This window comes from Chiroxiphia lanceolata, chromosome 1 (assembly GCF_009829145.1).
Source record: "Chiroxiphia lanceolata isolate bChiLan1 chromosome 1, bChiLan1.pri, whole genome shotgun sequence".
Taxonomy (NCBI): Eukaryota; Metazoa; Chordata; class Aves; order Passeriformes; family Pipridae; genus Chiroxiphia; species Chiroxiphia lanceolata.
The window spans coordinates 113,085,099-113,101,162 of record NC_045637.1 but is presented as its reverse complement, the minus strand read 5'-3'; the positions used below and the strand labels follow the sequence as shown (position 1 = coordinate 113,101,162).

At 39.7% G+C, this 16,064-nt stretch overlaps 1 protein-coding gene across 1 annotated transcript in view; it reads left to right on the top strand.

The window, feature by feature from the left end:
- The first annotated feature begins 3,585 nt into the window (after positions 1-3,585).
- The window catches only part of ANO10 (anoctamin 10), a 125,506-nt gene continuing 113,027 nt past the window's right edge, over positions 3,586-16,064 (top strand). The window contains 10 exon segments of the mRNA XM_032680505.1: positions 3,586-3,679; positions 6,776-6,949; positions 8,119-8,301; positions 10,203-10,337; positions 11,903-12,022; positions 14,541-14,633; positions 14,636-14,692; positions 14,695-14,784; positions 14,787-15,036; positions 15,038-15,105. Coding sequence (XP_032536396.1) covers positions 6,790-6,949; positions 8,119-8,301; positions 10,203-10,337; positions 11,903-12,022; positions 14,541-14,633; positions 14,636-14,692; positions 14,695-14,784; positions 14,787-15,036; positions 15,038-15,105 — 1,156 coding nt within the window. The 5' untranslated portion in view covers positions 3,586-3,679; positions 6,776-6,789.

Sequence of the window (16,064 nt, the reverse complement as noted above, 5' to 3'; positions counted from 1 at the left end):
GATAAAACTAGATAGGTTTTGTCAGGTAGACACAATGTGAAATGGCAGAGGTGTGTCTTCCTTGTACCTTACAAATTACAATCTATCAGCTTCATCACTCAGTGTTTATGAATCAAAGCTGCCATACTTTGACCCAAACAATGCTTGGACTGCCTGAACAGACTTATGTGAAAATTCCTGTCAGGATGTAAAAGTTGTGTCAGGTGTGATTAAAAAAACAATTTCCCCTCTATTTGCAGGAAGTTAAAAACATTTTAATAATATTTATTACACTCTTGGAAAGATTCTGTATAATCTGACCAAAAACACCACTGAAGATGAGTAAAATGTCATGGTATCTTACTCTGACAAATACATAAATTGAAATATAATTACTAAAATTTTTATGTAATTGCCATTAATAATGCAATAATGCAATTTAATGTAATGTTAGCCTTAAACTTCAGGTGTCCCATCATTCATTTTACATAAACTAATAAGTCGTTAGCTTGTGAATGAAAAGGATATTTTGCTGTTAATTGCTCCTTACTTTTATGATGAGAAAATGTTCCAGTATGCCTCAAAATCTAGGTAAAGGTAAATCTTAAGAGAATGATTGCAATTATATATGACTTCAGATAAGAGCCAATACTAATCTCATTTATGCGACTATGCGAAGTATGGTTGTCATACCATACATATATCTACATACATTTGAATTAATGAGTATTACTGTATTGAAAGGTGCTTTCCTTGTGCCAGCTCTTGATCTTATCTAACCTCTTTCTGAGTTCATTTAAATCACTAAAATAGAACAAAGCCAAACAAGCCAAAAGTAGGTGGTTTACTGGGGAGCTGGTAAATTGAGTGGGCTCAGAGAAGGATCTGGTGAATGAAAGAATTGCCTTAAGTGTGGGGCAGAGCCACTCATCTGGCTATGAGAGGCATGGGGAGAAGGAAATGCTAGCGGTGGACTAGGAGTGAGAGCTCACTCTTTTAGTAGTAGTGAGATGCTGTATGGACTCAGAGAGGCATTGAACTATACACAAAATATGAGCAAAGTTTTGACCAGGTGTAAAAGATTATTTCACTTCACAGTAGCTTAATGGCTTGTTAATTTGGCTAAGTACTGTGGTAGTCATGACTCCAGGGAGAAGAGGGTTAACCACAGAATAAAAATAAATCCTCCGCTCTTGAAATTTTCACAGATTCTTCTTTTGTCTCTTTTTTTTTTCTTTTTTTTCTGCCTTACCACAGCTCATCCATTCTACTGTGCCTGCAGTCTGCATAGTGACTGACAGAGACAGACCATGAAAACGCTATAATCAGATAACAGAATCACAAGACTGGACTGCAGTCATTCACAGATACATGCTTGGGATTTATATTTAGCTATAATGCCAGTGCAGTTTGCAATTTAGGATGGGCATACCTGATCCATCTTTAAATTAGCTAATCCTCTTAAAGCAAAATTTCTAGTCATTCTAACACTGTGATTGGCACAAAGTAATTTAATTTTTGCCATCATGATGAGACGATTTCCACTGTGCCAGCAGTGTATGTGTGTGTAGATTACTTTGTAGGCACATCCGCTATCTACTTATGAATCCTATTTTTCTTTTGTGAACATGGCTTTATGTGCTAACCTTTATGCATGGCTAGCAAAATGCAAACCTTTAAGGGAGAAACTGAGAGTATAACAGTTAAGAATTCATTGCATAGCAAGAATATGACACCTAGTGGATACACAACATTAAGGAAACGTGACAATCCCATCAAGCAATATTGACATTAAATGACCCCGTCCAGTAGAAAAATTAATTTGATACCAGAAAAGACATTGATCTTGAATGACTCTTTTCCTGGGCCAAAGTAATTGGATAATGGCAAGTCCCCACTGAAAACTCATAAATGTAAGACGTGTCAGCGATAGTTTTAAAAACATTTTTTGTAAACCACTAGCAGACTGAAGATCTCAGGCCAAGAAGGCCAGAGGACCCCTAAAATAAAGAGCCCAAAGCCCAATGAAGACATTGCGGATATTCAAAAAGACGCATCCAACATGCAAAGCACAAGAATAGTGTCTAAAAAAACCCTTTTGTTAAACCCAGTTCTTTGTTGTTGTCATGTTGTTTCTTCAGGAATTGAGAGTTTTCACAGCTGGAGATGCTCAGAGGTGAATAACTATTCAGTGAGGCCACTGGAAGCTGGACAAGACTGAAACACAGTTTAAGAAGTCTGACTAATGCATTCTGCCCAAACTATCTGATACTGATGGTGTCTGTCTTCTACTCCCCACCGTAGTCTGTAGCACCTGAATTTCACATATCTCCATTTTCCAGGGTGCCCTGGACCCTTACTGCTTCATTGTCTATAAATAATAGAAAAACTTATCACTAGAAACTGGTATTTTATACTGGCTACCAAACACAAATCAAACTTCTCGCTGTAAAATTTACATACGAAAATCTGTATTTATTTCCAAATATGTTGAAAAGGCTTCCTCAAGCCCAGCAGTGGCTTTGCTGGCCAGCTCCTTTGCCTGTCACCACTGCTCTGCAGTCACACTTCTTGCTTCCCAGCTACAAATGGATGTGTGGAACTACATTCTCCACAAAAGTCTTGGTGTCAAAATGCAAAAATGTCCTCTTTTGCCTGTACAAAACAATGCTTGGAAATAAAACTGACTCAGCTGAAGTGAGGGCTGAAGCTCCAGGAGGAGGTTTTGGCTGTGTCCAGGGAAGGACATAAGCCAGCAGTGTTCCCAGGTGGCCAAGGCAGCCAGTGGCATCCTGGCCTGTATCAGGAACAGTGTGGTCAGCAGGACCAGGGAAGTGATTCTGCCCCTGTACTGGGCACTGGTGAGGCTGCACCTCAAGTACTGTGTCCAGTTCTGGGCCCCTCAATTCAGGAAAGATATTGAGGTGCTGGAGCGGTCCAGAGAAGGGTTACAAAGCTGGTGAAGGAACTGGAGCACGATGCCTATGAGGAGCAGCTGAGGGAACTGGGCTTGTTTAGCCTGAAGAAAAGGAATCTCAGGGGAGACCTTATCACTCTCTGCAACTACCTGAAAGGAGTTTGTAGCAATGTGGGGGTCAGTCTCTTCTCCCAGGCAGCCAGTGATAGGACAAGAGGATACAGTCTTAAGATGTGCCAGGGTAGGTTTATACTGAATATAAGGAAGAATTTCTTCACAGAAAGGGTGATTAGATGAGCTGCCAAGGGAGGTGGTAGAGTCACTGTCCCTGGAGGTATTTAAGAAACGAGCACTTAGTGCTATAGTCTAGTTGACATGGTGGTGTTTGGTCAGAGGTTGGACACGATGTTCTCAAGAGGTCTTTTCCAACTTAATTGATTCTGTGATTCTGTGACAGGAGACAGCACAGGGAGAGAAAGGTGAAAATAAACAAGAGGATGACGTGAGAGCTCGTGGTCTATTCGAGTGCTGATACAACACTGACCTAACAACATTTTGGACGCATCATGCTGCAAGGGGTGGGCGGTCAGACTGGGATGGTTTGAATTGGAATGGGATGGGCCCCGTGTGAGGGGCGCGGCCAGCGGCAGCCGGCGGGCGGTGCCACGCTGGGCCGGCCCGGCGCCGCTCCCGGCCGGGCCCTGTGCCTGGGGCCGCCGCCAGCCTCCCGCCCCTCCCCTGCCCTCCCCGCCCTGCCCTGCGGATGTGGAGCCGGCACCGGCGGTGAGTGGGGAGTGGGCGGCGGTCGCCCAGCGGGAGGGGGCCTTCGCTGCCTGCGCCGCCGCGAGGGGAGGAGCCTTCCCCCTTCCCGCCCATCCGGCCGCGGCGCGGAGTTGGCCCCCGCCGCGGCAGCTGTGACACCCCCAGTCCTTGCCCCGCCGCCTGGCGGCGTTCACGGGGGCGACGGGGATGATGGGCCTGGGTGCCGGCCCGTCCTCCCGGGCAGCGGGCAGGGTGGTGGCGCAGGGCGGCGGCCGCTGGCGGAGCGCGGCCGGGCGGGAGGAAGGCAGGGAAGGAGTGAGTCACCGGCCGCGCTGGCGGCGGGGACGGCCGGGCGTCTGTCCTCACTGGGCGTCCGGTTCCTATAAAAGGAGAGCGAGGCGCAGCCTGGCGGCGGGAGGGAGTTGTGATGGGCCGCCTCACAGTGGGCCCCGCCGTGCAGTGAGCCTGCCCCGGCTCTGTACGGACCCCCTAGAAAGGGGCCGCAGCTCCCGCTGCCCTGAGTTGACGTGATGGTGTAATGGTGGTCACAGGTGGGACTCGATGATCTCAGAGGTCTTTTCCAACCTGACTGATTCTGTGACCGCCACCCAGCCGCTCCGTGACGGGCAGGGGGCCTCTGGGGCTTAGAGGGTCTTTTGGGTCTGTTCCCCACGCTTCGGGGCCTGTCACAAGTTCACTGTGTATATATGAAAGAAGAGGCCAAATTACCTCACGTAGGGTGTGTGCTGGGCCTTGAGCAAGCTGTTTGGAAATCACAGGCACGATTTGGGAGTGCTTCTAATCTGTTCTAGTTTTCAGTAGTAATAGGCCTGAAAATAACAAAAGCCAAAAAATAACAAAACAAACTGAAAGAGAGTGGGTTTAGATTGGACATTAGGAGGAAATTCTTTACTATGAGGGTGGTGAGGCACTGGAACAGGTTACCCAGAGAAGCTGTGGATGCCTCATCCCTGGAAGTGTTCAAAACCAGGTTAGATGGAGCTCTGAGCAACCTGGTCTAGGGGAATGTGTTTCTACTAACGGCAGGGGACTTGAAACCAGATGATCTTTAAGGTCCCTTCCAGCCCAAACCATTCTGTATTTTGTGTGATGATGCTGTGGTTGTTAAACAGTCACTATGCCAAGCACCAATGGTTTTGAATAAGTGGTAGGAGCCGATAAATGAAGTTCACTGAGCAGCACACCGTTTATACACAGGCTTTTTTTCAGAAAAGAACTGTTCTGCAAAGCTGTTTTCCTAAATAGTAATATTTAGTAAATAGCTAGTGCTTTTCATTCTTAAATTCTTTAGAAATTGCAGTATGCACAATGTGTCAGGCATTATCTTAAAAAACCCCAACAGCTGATTATGGATAGGGATGCACTGAGGTGGAATGGCTTGTCAAAACAGTGTAGTCAGTCCTTGACAATCCCAGTTACAGTGCCTCATCCCTGATGGTGTTTTCCTTTGTCTGATTCATTCTGTTTGTGCAGATATGCATCTAAAATATTTTTAAATACTTATTAAGTGTATTTCTTTTAAAGATGTGTACTTGGGTTCAGAGCTGTAAATATGAGTGTTGCAGAATTGTGTGCATGTGAAAGGCAAGTGAAACTAACTGAAAACCCCATTGAAATTTTGCTTGAAAGCTTTTTTTTGCCGGTGAAAAATGAATAGACTTTTTTATTATGATATGCATGTGTTTGCAGTATCACTGTATTTTGTAGGATAGTTTATCTGAAATACTACAGACTGTGATTTCTCTTTGAATTGCACAAATATAACTCATAAATGCTAAACTGCATCCTTACAGCAACTTGCTTCGAAATTAAGTCATTTCACTCTTTGAACAGGAAGGGCAACTGCTTAAAGACAGTGGGTAAAATCCTTTCTTCAGTCAAGTTAATAGCAAAAAAACCCTCAAAACCCACCAAAACAAAATCATCAAACCTTCCCCTAACTTTTAAATTAGTAAATTAGTAAATTAAGTCTGTGATAGGTTTTTTGGTGGCTTTTTAATTTTTTTTTTTTGTATTTAGTAGGTTAGTTACCAGATTGTTTTATATCAATACCTCTAAGTTGCTTTATGTAGCATGATATAATGATCTCTGTAGGATCTTTGTATAAATTCTGTTAACAAGACTAAAGAGGAGTGGCTGGAGAAAAGGAGGCTCAGGGGAGACCTTATCACTCTCTAAAACTACCTGACAGGTGTTGCAAGGTGTGGGTCTGTCAAGTGACAAGCGATAGGAGAAGAGAAAACGGCCTCAAGTTGTACCGCTGGGTATTGCAAAAAATGTCTTCATGGAAGGGGTTGCCAAGCATTGGAATAGGCTTCCCAGGGAAGTGGTTGAGTCACCATCCCTGGAGCAATTTAAAAACTGTGTAGATGTGGCACTTGGGGACATGATTTAGTGGTGGACTTGGCAGTGCTGTATTAATGGTTGGAGTCAAAGGTCTTTTCCAACTTCAACAAGTCTGTGGTTCTATAAAGATCCACTTAGATAATTTGGACTTTTTAGACATAAAGCTGTGCTGATGCTCAGTGCTTTGCAGGTGGACTTTGTCATAGAACACTTGGTTTATAGCTTTCAAAAAGTCATTTAAGTGCTTTGTGCTTAATTTGCCTATCTGTGTGACAGGTGCCTTGCTCACCTACCCAGCATAATAAAGGTTTCCTTGGTATGGTTAAAGCTTTACAATATTAACTGAGAAAGTTCCTTCTTAAACTTATGATGTGTTTACATACTTTTACCATGAGAAACTTATTGATTTTAGATATCTGTTTGACTAAGGTTCTGTTAATGTTTTCATTTGCTGACAAATACACTGTAGGAAATTGCAAGGTTGTTTTTGACAATATTTTCTCCCTATCACAACAACGTTTTTCCTACTCAGAGAGTAGGACATAAGTAAGCCACTGAGGACTAATAATGCCTTGACAAGTGGAGAGGTTTCTCAAGCTGGTCACAGTAGTAAGTCCACAAAAATGCACACTTAAATAATGCCTTTGCTAAGCACAGACATGTGTAACTCGCTGTAGTAAAGTTTTTTGGTTTTTAGGTTGGTGCAAAATATTTTTTAACATTTGCCTTTTATTCCGGTTTTGTACTTAGCAAGCTCGCAAGAGATGGTGCAAAAACCACAAAAGATGGCGGAAAGCTGGTCATTCTTGGATACTGTTGAGTCTAACTTCAGGCCTGTGGTAGTGATTGAACTTGCAAAAGGCACCAAAGAAGAAACCATAGAATGGTTCACTAAACGAATTGTAGACAAAAAAGCAGATGGAGGTGAGTACAGTATGATCTTTGGTAACAGTCTGAAAACAAATTGGCTGTCACCATAATATGAAGACTTACAGAAGGTTCCTTTTCTAGGAATTTGTGGTTTAATGACCAATCTCATTCTGTTTTGCATTTTTGAAGTTGCTTCATTTAGAGTGAGTAGAGCTTCATGCTGCTGTCATGAAACTGTAATAACTGAACCCTCTTAACCCTGTTAATGAAAACACTGGTTTAAGGTCAAATGCCAGTTGAACTCTAGAATTCTTCTGGTTTTTTCCACTGAAAGCCTGATAACCTGTCTCTCAAAGTAGTTTTTATGTCAGTTTTTATAACGATTGTCTAGAGCATGTTTCCCTTGTTGCTCGTGGAAACATGGTAAGCCTTGCCAAAATGAAGACATCTCACATCCTGTCCGTAAGACTTGGTAGCATGTTGTAGAATAAAGTTAAGTTAGCAGAAAGCAATTTAATCTTGTTGAATTCATGTTGGATTTTAGTTACATTCTTGGTAGCTTGTAGGGTTTTACAAAGAATATTTCATCACTCATTTTAGTGGACTTCGGGCAGCTGAAGTTAGGCTAATTCATTTGTAATTTCTTGGGATGGTTTTGTTGTTTCTTTTTGTTTGTTTTGGGGTTTTGTTTGTTTGGGTTTTGTTTGGGGTTTGGTTGTTTTTATTTTGTTTGGGTTTTTGTTGTTGTTGTTTGTGGGTTTTGTTTTGTTTTGTTTTTTTTTAATTAATATTTTTTGAGAGACATTATTTATGGCTGTTGTCAGTTATTCCTGTGGCTGTTGGATTTGTGACTACAAACCTGGTTTCAGGCCTCTGTTAAATAAATTAGGGATGTTTCTGTCTCAAAAGTCTAGTCTCCTTAAAACATGTGGGACTGTTTGCAGAAGCACTGCTTGCTTATGGGATGTGAACATTGAGTAGATCCCAGTTGTCCCCATTGTTCCAGTTCACTGTTTTGAGTGCTTCCCCATCCAAGGATGGCCCTGCAAGATTCTAAACACCACACATCAAGTACTGTTGAAGCCTTAATTCTTTGTGCCCTTAAGAGGCATTTTCAGTGCTCCTGTTAAATAGGACTATTGTGGTGGATGCTAAAACTGTAAGGCTTTTAGATGTAATTTTAATGTATTTTCGTACTTATTTTGCCTTTCTTTACTTTAAAGGTGCACAACTGCTGATTAAACCATTGGTCACAGAAAATGGACATGAAAATATTTATTTAGTTGGAGCGTCCCACTTAAGGCTGTTGCTGGGAGCTGAAACTGTGGGTTTGGTGAAGGAATGTAATGATAACTCAATGAGAACTTTTACATACAGCAGTAGAAAAACTTTCAAAGATTTTGCAGGTAAGCACTTGTAGGGGTCTTTGTCATTGCAAAGTATGACTAAAGATTATAAGAATTACACTGCTAAATCTTTCACAGTCTTTATTCTATGGAAGGATGTCAGTGAACAAAAATAGGAAGGCCAAACCATGAATAAATACTCATTTTTAACTACAGAAATTCAGATCATATAATGATTTTTTTTTTTGTTCAAATGACTTTTAATTTTTTACTTGTGTTTTCCTTTATGCTTTTCAATGCTCCAAATAGTCTCTTATTTGTATGAAAGATTTTCATTGAAAATAAGACAAAATAGTTGATAAACATGATTTTATGATTAACAATCAATATTATAAATTAGCATAGCAATTTAATTTCTGTGAGCCAGTTTTGAGGCTTATTATCTTATAATTAGCTGGAGAAAATAGAAACATTTTTCTCTATTACATGTACACATCAAACAATTAAACAATTAATTAGCACTAAAGAGCCATTTAGTGGGATTTGGGCATGATTAGGGAAATTGTTCCTTTTCCTCTTTTGTTTTAAGGAGGAACCAATACAGTAAGGTTTCTTTTTAAATGTGCTGCTTGTAAGGTATTTAACTCCCCTACAGTGGCAGAACTCATTTTACTTTCCAGGTAAATACTGGAGATCCAGCTTAGTCTTGCCAGTACTTTTCATGTGCCCGTTTGAGTGACGCCTTTCACCACATTTTCAATATCAAGGTTATTGAGTCTGTCTGAAACAATAATAAAGCTGAAGTTTTGTTGTTCGATGCCAGTTCTGTTCACTTCTGCTGCTGCGTGCAATAACTGTTGCAGTGTCTTTTCTTTTGTGACCTTGCTTTCCTGAAATTAGGAAGCCTTGAGAACAATTGGCAGTTGCAAAAGTGCCATTTTCGTTTCTTGATGCAAATCTGACTGTCATTGCTAAGAGAGGCTCTGGGAGCAGCTGGAACTGCAACTGCTGTAAATCTAAAATATAATTTTTGCTGTATCTCCTGGTATTTTTTCTTTTTACACGTTAGTAACAAAACCAAAAACATAAGTACAAAAACATTAGTATAATTTTATTTTTGTCAAGGATAAAATAGTTGACTGTGCTTAGATGAGTGAAAAATGTCACCTACGGAAAAACCCTTGTGGCCTGTGTTGTCTTCCTTGTATTTCTGGTTGCCCAATTTAACAGATACTATGTTGTTATTCTTTGTATTAGAGATTTGCTGCTATTTTAGCTTCTTCTTAGTGTATCTAGGGCAATTCCTATTCTTATTTCTAAAAGGAGAAAAAATTAATTGGTCGTTATCTAAAGGAAATCAGTCTTTTTTTCCTGATGATGGGATTGACAATAGATTTGTTACTGTAGCTTTCAAAAATGTGGGGTTTTTTGGAAGTTTTCTTATTGTTTTACATTTTTTCCATATTTTTATCAGAACTAATTATCTCAAATGGCCTATTATGTTGTATGGGCAATAAGAGCAAGAGACTATGATTCTGTGGTATTTGGTGTGAAATGCTTACTGTAAAGGAGATTTGTCCTTGACATCCTACTGGTTTTTGTTATGTAAATACTTCGGGAACTGTATGTCAGAAAGGGTTATGGAGATGCTGAGAGTGACAAATAGTGGATGCCTAAGGAAGAGTCTTTTAGCAAGGCACCAACAATTAATACTTCAGAGATGTCTGTCTCTTGAGTGATTTGTTCTCTTAGTTTATCTGGGTAGTCAAAAAATGCAGTGAGAAAGCTTCTTCTCAAGAAGAAGTTTATTTTAAATAGTGGAGTTTTTGCTAATGGATGTTCATTGGCAATAATAGTCACATAATTTTTTTTTCCTGTTTCTGATCATTTTTTGTAGTTATTTGCTGCCAGGATTCTATTCTGTTGCTGCACAATTTCACACAACCTTCTTTTTGATTTAGATGACAATCACAATTTCCTTACAATGGCAGAATGTCAGTACATCATCAAACACGAACTTGAGAATTTGAGAGCTAAAAATGAAAAAATGATCCCTGGATATCCTCAGGCCAAGCTGTACCCAGGAAAATCAATTGGTAAGCAATGTAGTTTGTTGCCTGTAACTCACTGTGTTGATGTAGGATAGTGTTCATTGTGAAAAAAAATTAATTTTCCTGTAATGAAGAGAAATTATTTGGACACTGAAGTCCCACTATTTGTAATCAGCTTTGTTTTCTCGCTGCTTCAGCATGATAGGACAAGAGGAAATGGATGTACAGTGCAACAAGAGAAACTCTGAATAGGATCAAGAAAGTTTTTTTCACAATAGGGTAACCAAACATTGTAACAGGGAATTAAAGAGGTTGTTGGTAACTCTGTCCTGGGAAACTTTTAGATCTTCACTGGAAAAGGCCTTGAGCAGCCTGATTTAAGCTAGGCCTGCTTCAAGTAGGAAGTTGGGCCAGATTACTTCCAGTGGGCTTTCCGTTCTGAGTTTTTGTGTGGCTGAGGCTCTGGCCTTATGTTCTTTTCAGTTGGATAATTTTCACACATGTTGACATCATCCATTATTTTTAATTAGTACCAAAAATATTTATTTTTTTAAAATTACATAATGGTATACTTGGATTGCCTCTGTGTAAAAGTACTGGAACGAGTAACAGTGCCCCAGAGTTACAAATTTCATAATACGAAGGAAGTTTTGTTTAATTTCTTTGGTTTCATTGATCCTCCTCATTGCTTCCGGAGCTTTTCCTTTCCATGGGAGAAAGAAGCAATTAGAGCTAGTGTTGTTTTTATGGAACTAGTTCATTGGCAGAGATGCTACACTTTCTTAGGAGAATTTATCTTAATATTTGTATGTCCTTCTAATAACAGTATCTTTAGTCATTAGTGTTGGTCATCAAAGAAAGAGTTCTACGCATATTAGCAGTTCAAAAAATGCAAATAAATATAAATGTAAGATGAGTTTACATTGGTAACTTTGTTATATAGTCAAAGTATATTTCTAGTTATGCCAAACAGATGCCTATGGGAAATGGTTAAATACTATCACACAGCTTCCAGTGCCTCCCCTCTCCTGTTTTTGAGTTTATTTTCTTTTTTAATATGGTTGTAACTTCCAGAGCAGTCTGTTAATTTTTTATCCACACATGTAGTATTGCTTTCCATAGCAAAGTTAAATACAAATTGTGGAATATATAGTTTGTTTGCAATGAAGATGTGTTGTAATTTATGAATTAGTGTTAACTGATAATTCAAAAATGCTTTTAGTGTCTTTCCAGTTATTACTACAACAAAGACTTTCCTCACAAAGCTACATAAGGCATTTCCGTTCTGATCTGTATCACTTTTTCTTATTGAAGCTGCAACTGATTATACTAAAAACTTATGGAATAGTTAATAGATGTAAAAAGGTTACTGTTTCTCTTCCAGTGGACAGCACAGTCTTTGTAGGAATAAGTATAACTGCTCTCTATTATGAATAATTTTTTAACTAACGTGCAGACAATTTTTTTTTTTTTAATTCAAGTCCTGTATCTATTTCAAAGGAACTTTAGGCTTGCTAAGTACATAATGTAACCTGTATGCTTATGTCAACTTCATTGTCCTTTGAAGGTGTGCTAGGTACATTGTTGTGGTTTTTTTTTTGTTCCTCTAGTGAGAAGGTTATTGACCAGTGGTATCCTAGTTCAGATTTTCCCACTGCATGATAGAGAAGAGTTGAAAAAGCTCCGTCACAGCTGGTATGGCCGAGTGAGGGTTGGCTATCAACCTTTAGGTACGTGAACACTTACTCCACTATAAATACAGTGCAGGGTTTCTTCTGGAGAAGTTTTCAATTTGTGTGAGAAGACCAAAGGTCTAACTTCCACTGCAGCATTTAGCTTCTATAAAAGTGAAATCCTGTATGGAAGGTAAGTATGATACCAAGAAGCCTGTTGTTTTCACTAAGAGTTTACCTTTTTACATCCTGAATTACCCATTGCAGTTCACCTCCTCAAACATTACCTTTCTGCCCAGGTTGTTTTGTTGGCCTTATGAATCAAAGTCCCTTTTTTAAACATACCTTTGTTTTTACTGATCTTGGAATCAACAGAGTGGCTTAGGCTCTAGTTAAAAAAACACCTGCGTTTCCAAACTTGTTGACATGCACAGTTGAGGTCCGTTCACTGAATTCTCTTTGGTTCTAAGATGGCTGTAGGATAATCTTTTGCTATAATGACTCTCAATACAAATGTCTGGAGTGAAGCACTGGATGTCTCTTGATTTTCTTTGTCATAGCTTCAGGATTTCTGTACATAGGCCTTTGGTTGTAGTTTTCAGGTTGGAGCTGGGGGGCAGTTCAAAGGCTCAGCGTCTGCACCATGTCATCTAATGTCATTTTGAAATTAGACATTACTCTTTTACCAGTTGGACAAATTTTTGTCTTTTAGTGTTTCCTGTGTGACCACCTGAAATGGTTCTAGACTTGCAAAGTGGTGGCTCCAGAGTCTGTGGCTCCAGAGTCTGTGAGCTTCCGTGTAACAGCAGTCTGCGATCACAAATTCTCCCTACCCCTCAGTGAAGCAGTAATGTCCCAACCAAGGACTGTTTAGATTCAAACTTACTCTTGACAAGCTCCTAATGTCTGGAATTCCCAAAGCTATTTGAGTGGTAGGCATGTCAAAAGTGTGTTTACAACAGTTTGTTTTAAATTCATTGTCTGTATGAAGACTGTTGCGTGCCAGCATCACGTGCATATATTTTAGACACTGAATAATCTTAAAATGAAAACAGTTTTTAGTCTGGCAGTGTGCAAAGTTAAGTTTTAAACTCTAAACCATGAACTTTACTTAAAAATAAGAAAGTAAGCATTTGGGAGTTTGCCTGATTATAAGTCTCTGGATCTTGCAGTTGCTTGAGATTCTTTCCTGAGCTGCAGGACGTTAAAGGTCTGGCTCGATAATACCTGCCTCCAGAGTATTGTCTTAGGAGTCTTATTGTCTGCTTGTCTTTTGTTTATATGAGAGAGCATTTTTTTTTGACTGACATTGAATACATAAAAAAATGTCAATGTAAATCCCAGGAACCTGTTAAGTATGTACTAATTTAAGAATGTCTTTCGTGTTAAATGATGCTAATGACCTGCACTTGAATGTATTTGTTAATTAATTTGCAATTGAGAGGGATGTTGGAGTTTGATTCTTCTGTCTGTTTACCTTTCCTTCCGCTTCAGAGACTTATCTGATGGGCAACTGTGAACTTCTGCTGTAGTGTTTTGTAAACCATGAACCATAAGAATATCTGGTATTGCACGTGGGGCTTTGATGTGTTAGTCTGTTACTAACACAATGTCAATTCAGAGGTGGTGATTCTATGGCTGTTTTGTTAAGCTGGTGAATACGTAGCAGTGGCATACAAGCAATGCTTTCAAGCAAGCAAAGATGAAACAGATTTTGGCATTCAAAACTCTGCTAGGCACTTCTATATCTTATGTGGTGCAATTTCTAGATTATGTTGAAAAATACTCCTATATTTTTGTTATTAGTAAGATAAGTGAGATCTTGTCTTCTTGGAAGTAATATATCTGTCATGAAATACATCCATTACTAGTGCACTTTTCATGTCTCTGTACACCTGAGCAGACAGACTTAGTGAGTACAGCAAAGGTGTATTTCATCTGTCAGTTGTCTGTTGAAGAGAATATCTCAACCTGGATGTGCTGACATGTTTAAGATTAAAGATTTCAATATACCTTCCATCTGTTCCTTTAGTTTCTTGGGGGTTGTCAAAGCACAAATAGCCCTTTTTGGCCCTGAGCAAGCTGAAACAAGTTGTTTCCCAGGAGTACTTATGCCAGTGAGAATCTTCAGAATTAAGTGTCACTTGCTGTTAAAGTTTGGTTTGTTTTATATCAAATGCCATCAATGCCATCCTAGCCATTCATTGATCAGTTCTGTTACCAAGATGATACTGTTTTCAGTTTCGTTGGGGTTTCCCTTTTTTTTTTTTTCTTTTTCTTCCTCTGGATATCTGATGTTGATATAATAAGTATTGAGGTATTTGACTTCTTTACCATCTGAATGGTATGTTTATGTGTGTGTGTATATATATGCAACATAAAAAGAAAATAATTCAGATAACCATCTGAGTTTTTGGAATAAGGGAGAAGGAGAAAAAAAAAACCCATAATATTCATTGTGTTATTTAGAAAAAAAAATTCTGGCCAATGGAAGGTTCGTGTAAAGGTCAAGTTTGGTGTTGTACTGATGTCTATGTTTTAAGTGTAGTCTTAATTGATTCATTTCTCTCTGCAGATGACATACGCTGCTACTTTGGCGAAACCATTGCTCTCTACTTCGGCTTCTTAGAATACTTCACGTTTGCTTTGATTCCAATGGCTGTCATTGGATTCCTTATTATGTGTTTGCATGGGAAGACTATGACAAATATGTGATGTTCGCCACATTCATCTGCTCTGGTCCACCGTGATACTGGAAGTTTGGAAGCGGATTTGCGCCATCCTGACGTACCGTTGGGGGACGCTGTTGATGAAGCGACAGTTGAAGAACCAAGACCAGGCTTCCATGGTGTCCTGGGTATCAATCCTGTCACCGGGAGGGAGGAACCGGTGTACTCAAGTATTAAGAGACAGCTACGGATTTATCTGGTGTCCTTACCATTTGTGTGCCTTTGCCTTTACTTCTCGCTGTACGTGATGATGATTTACTTTGACTTGGAACAGTGGGCTCTGGATTATCACACTGAGAACGAGTCTAACTTCAGCAGCTTGATGCTGTATGTGCCCAGTATCATATGCTGTTGTGATTGAAATTATGAACCGTATCTATCGGTATGCTGCTGAATTCTTAACATCATGGGGTAAGAAAGTTGTTTATTCTTCATCCTTCAAGTTAGAATCCCAGATGCTTAGACTTTGTTTCTTTGCAGAATACATTACTGTGAGCTCCTGTTTAACAGAATGCTGAAGAAATTTCCTGATGCAGTTTTTTTGCTGTCGGGTTAAAAGAGATAGCCATTTTAACTTCTTATATTTTGAGTGTTCTGAGATTGCAGTTTCATATTTGGGTTAATTTGCTCTGAGTCTGACACGCCATCAGAAGGGTGATCCTGCTTTCTTCCTCAGCTGCTCTCTCCCTTTGGTGCAGAAGTCCCCCTTCCCTTAATTAGCTCTTTGTTTTGCTGTATCAGCCTTAGTGGTGACAAAAGGGACAAGATGAGAGCACGAGGAAGGACTCAGAGGTGGATGGGTGGCAGGAAGGACTGCCCTGGCAAGTTGCACCCAAAACCTGGGGTTTGCTGAGTGTATCTGAATCTCCTCATACATCTGTGCAGATGACAGAGGCACTGAGATAATGGAACCAAATCTAAAACCACCAACTAAATGTCATATGAAAGTGTTTGTGTATGGTACTTATATAACAAAGACTGAGATTTCATGTCCCTATCAAAATATATTTCTCTGGGCACTTTCAAAAGAGGAGGAATGTTATAATAGATTGCCTTTTTCTTCCCCTTGTATGTGTGGCTTATTTAACAGATTGGGCCTTGTGTTTTGTAACCTAACATAAGGATAGTGAAATGCTAGTGTTTATTTTCAATTTTAGCACTTCTACAGACATGTGCAGTCACTTTCAGACAAGTTAATAGATGAAGCTATGGAGAGTTTAACTGCTTTGTGTAGCTCCATATGGCATTAATTTGTAGGACAGAATCCAGATTACTAAAGCCAGAGACCCAGAAAATTAACAGAAGAAAGATAAGCAAAAGGGAGATTGATGCAGAGACAGAATAAAAAGAGGTGTTGAAGTGGGGCTTGG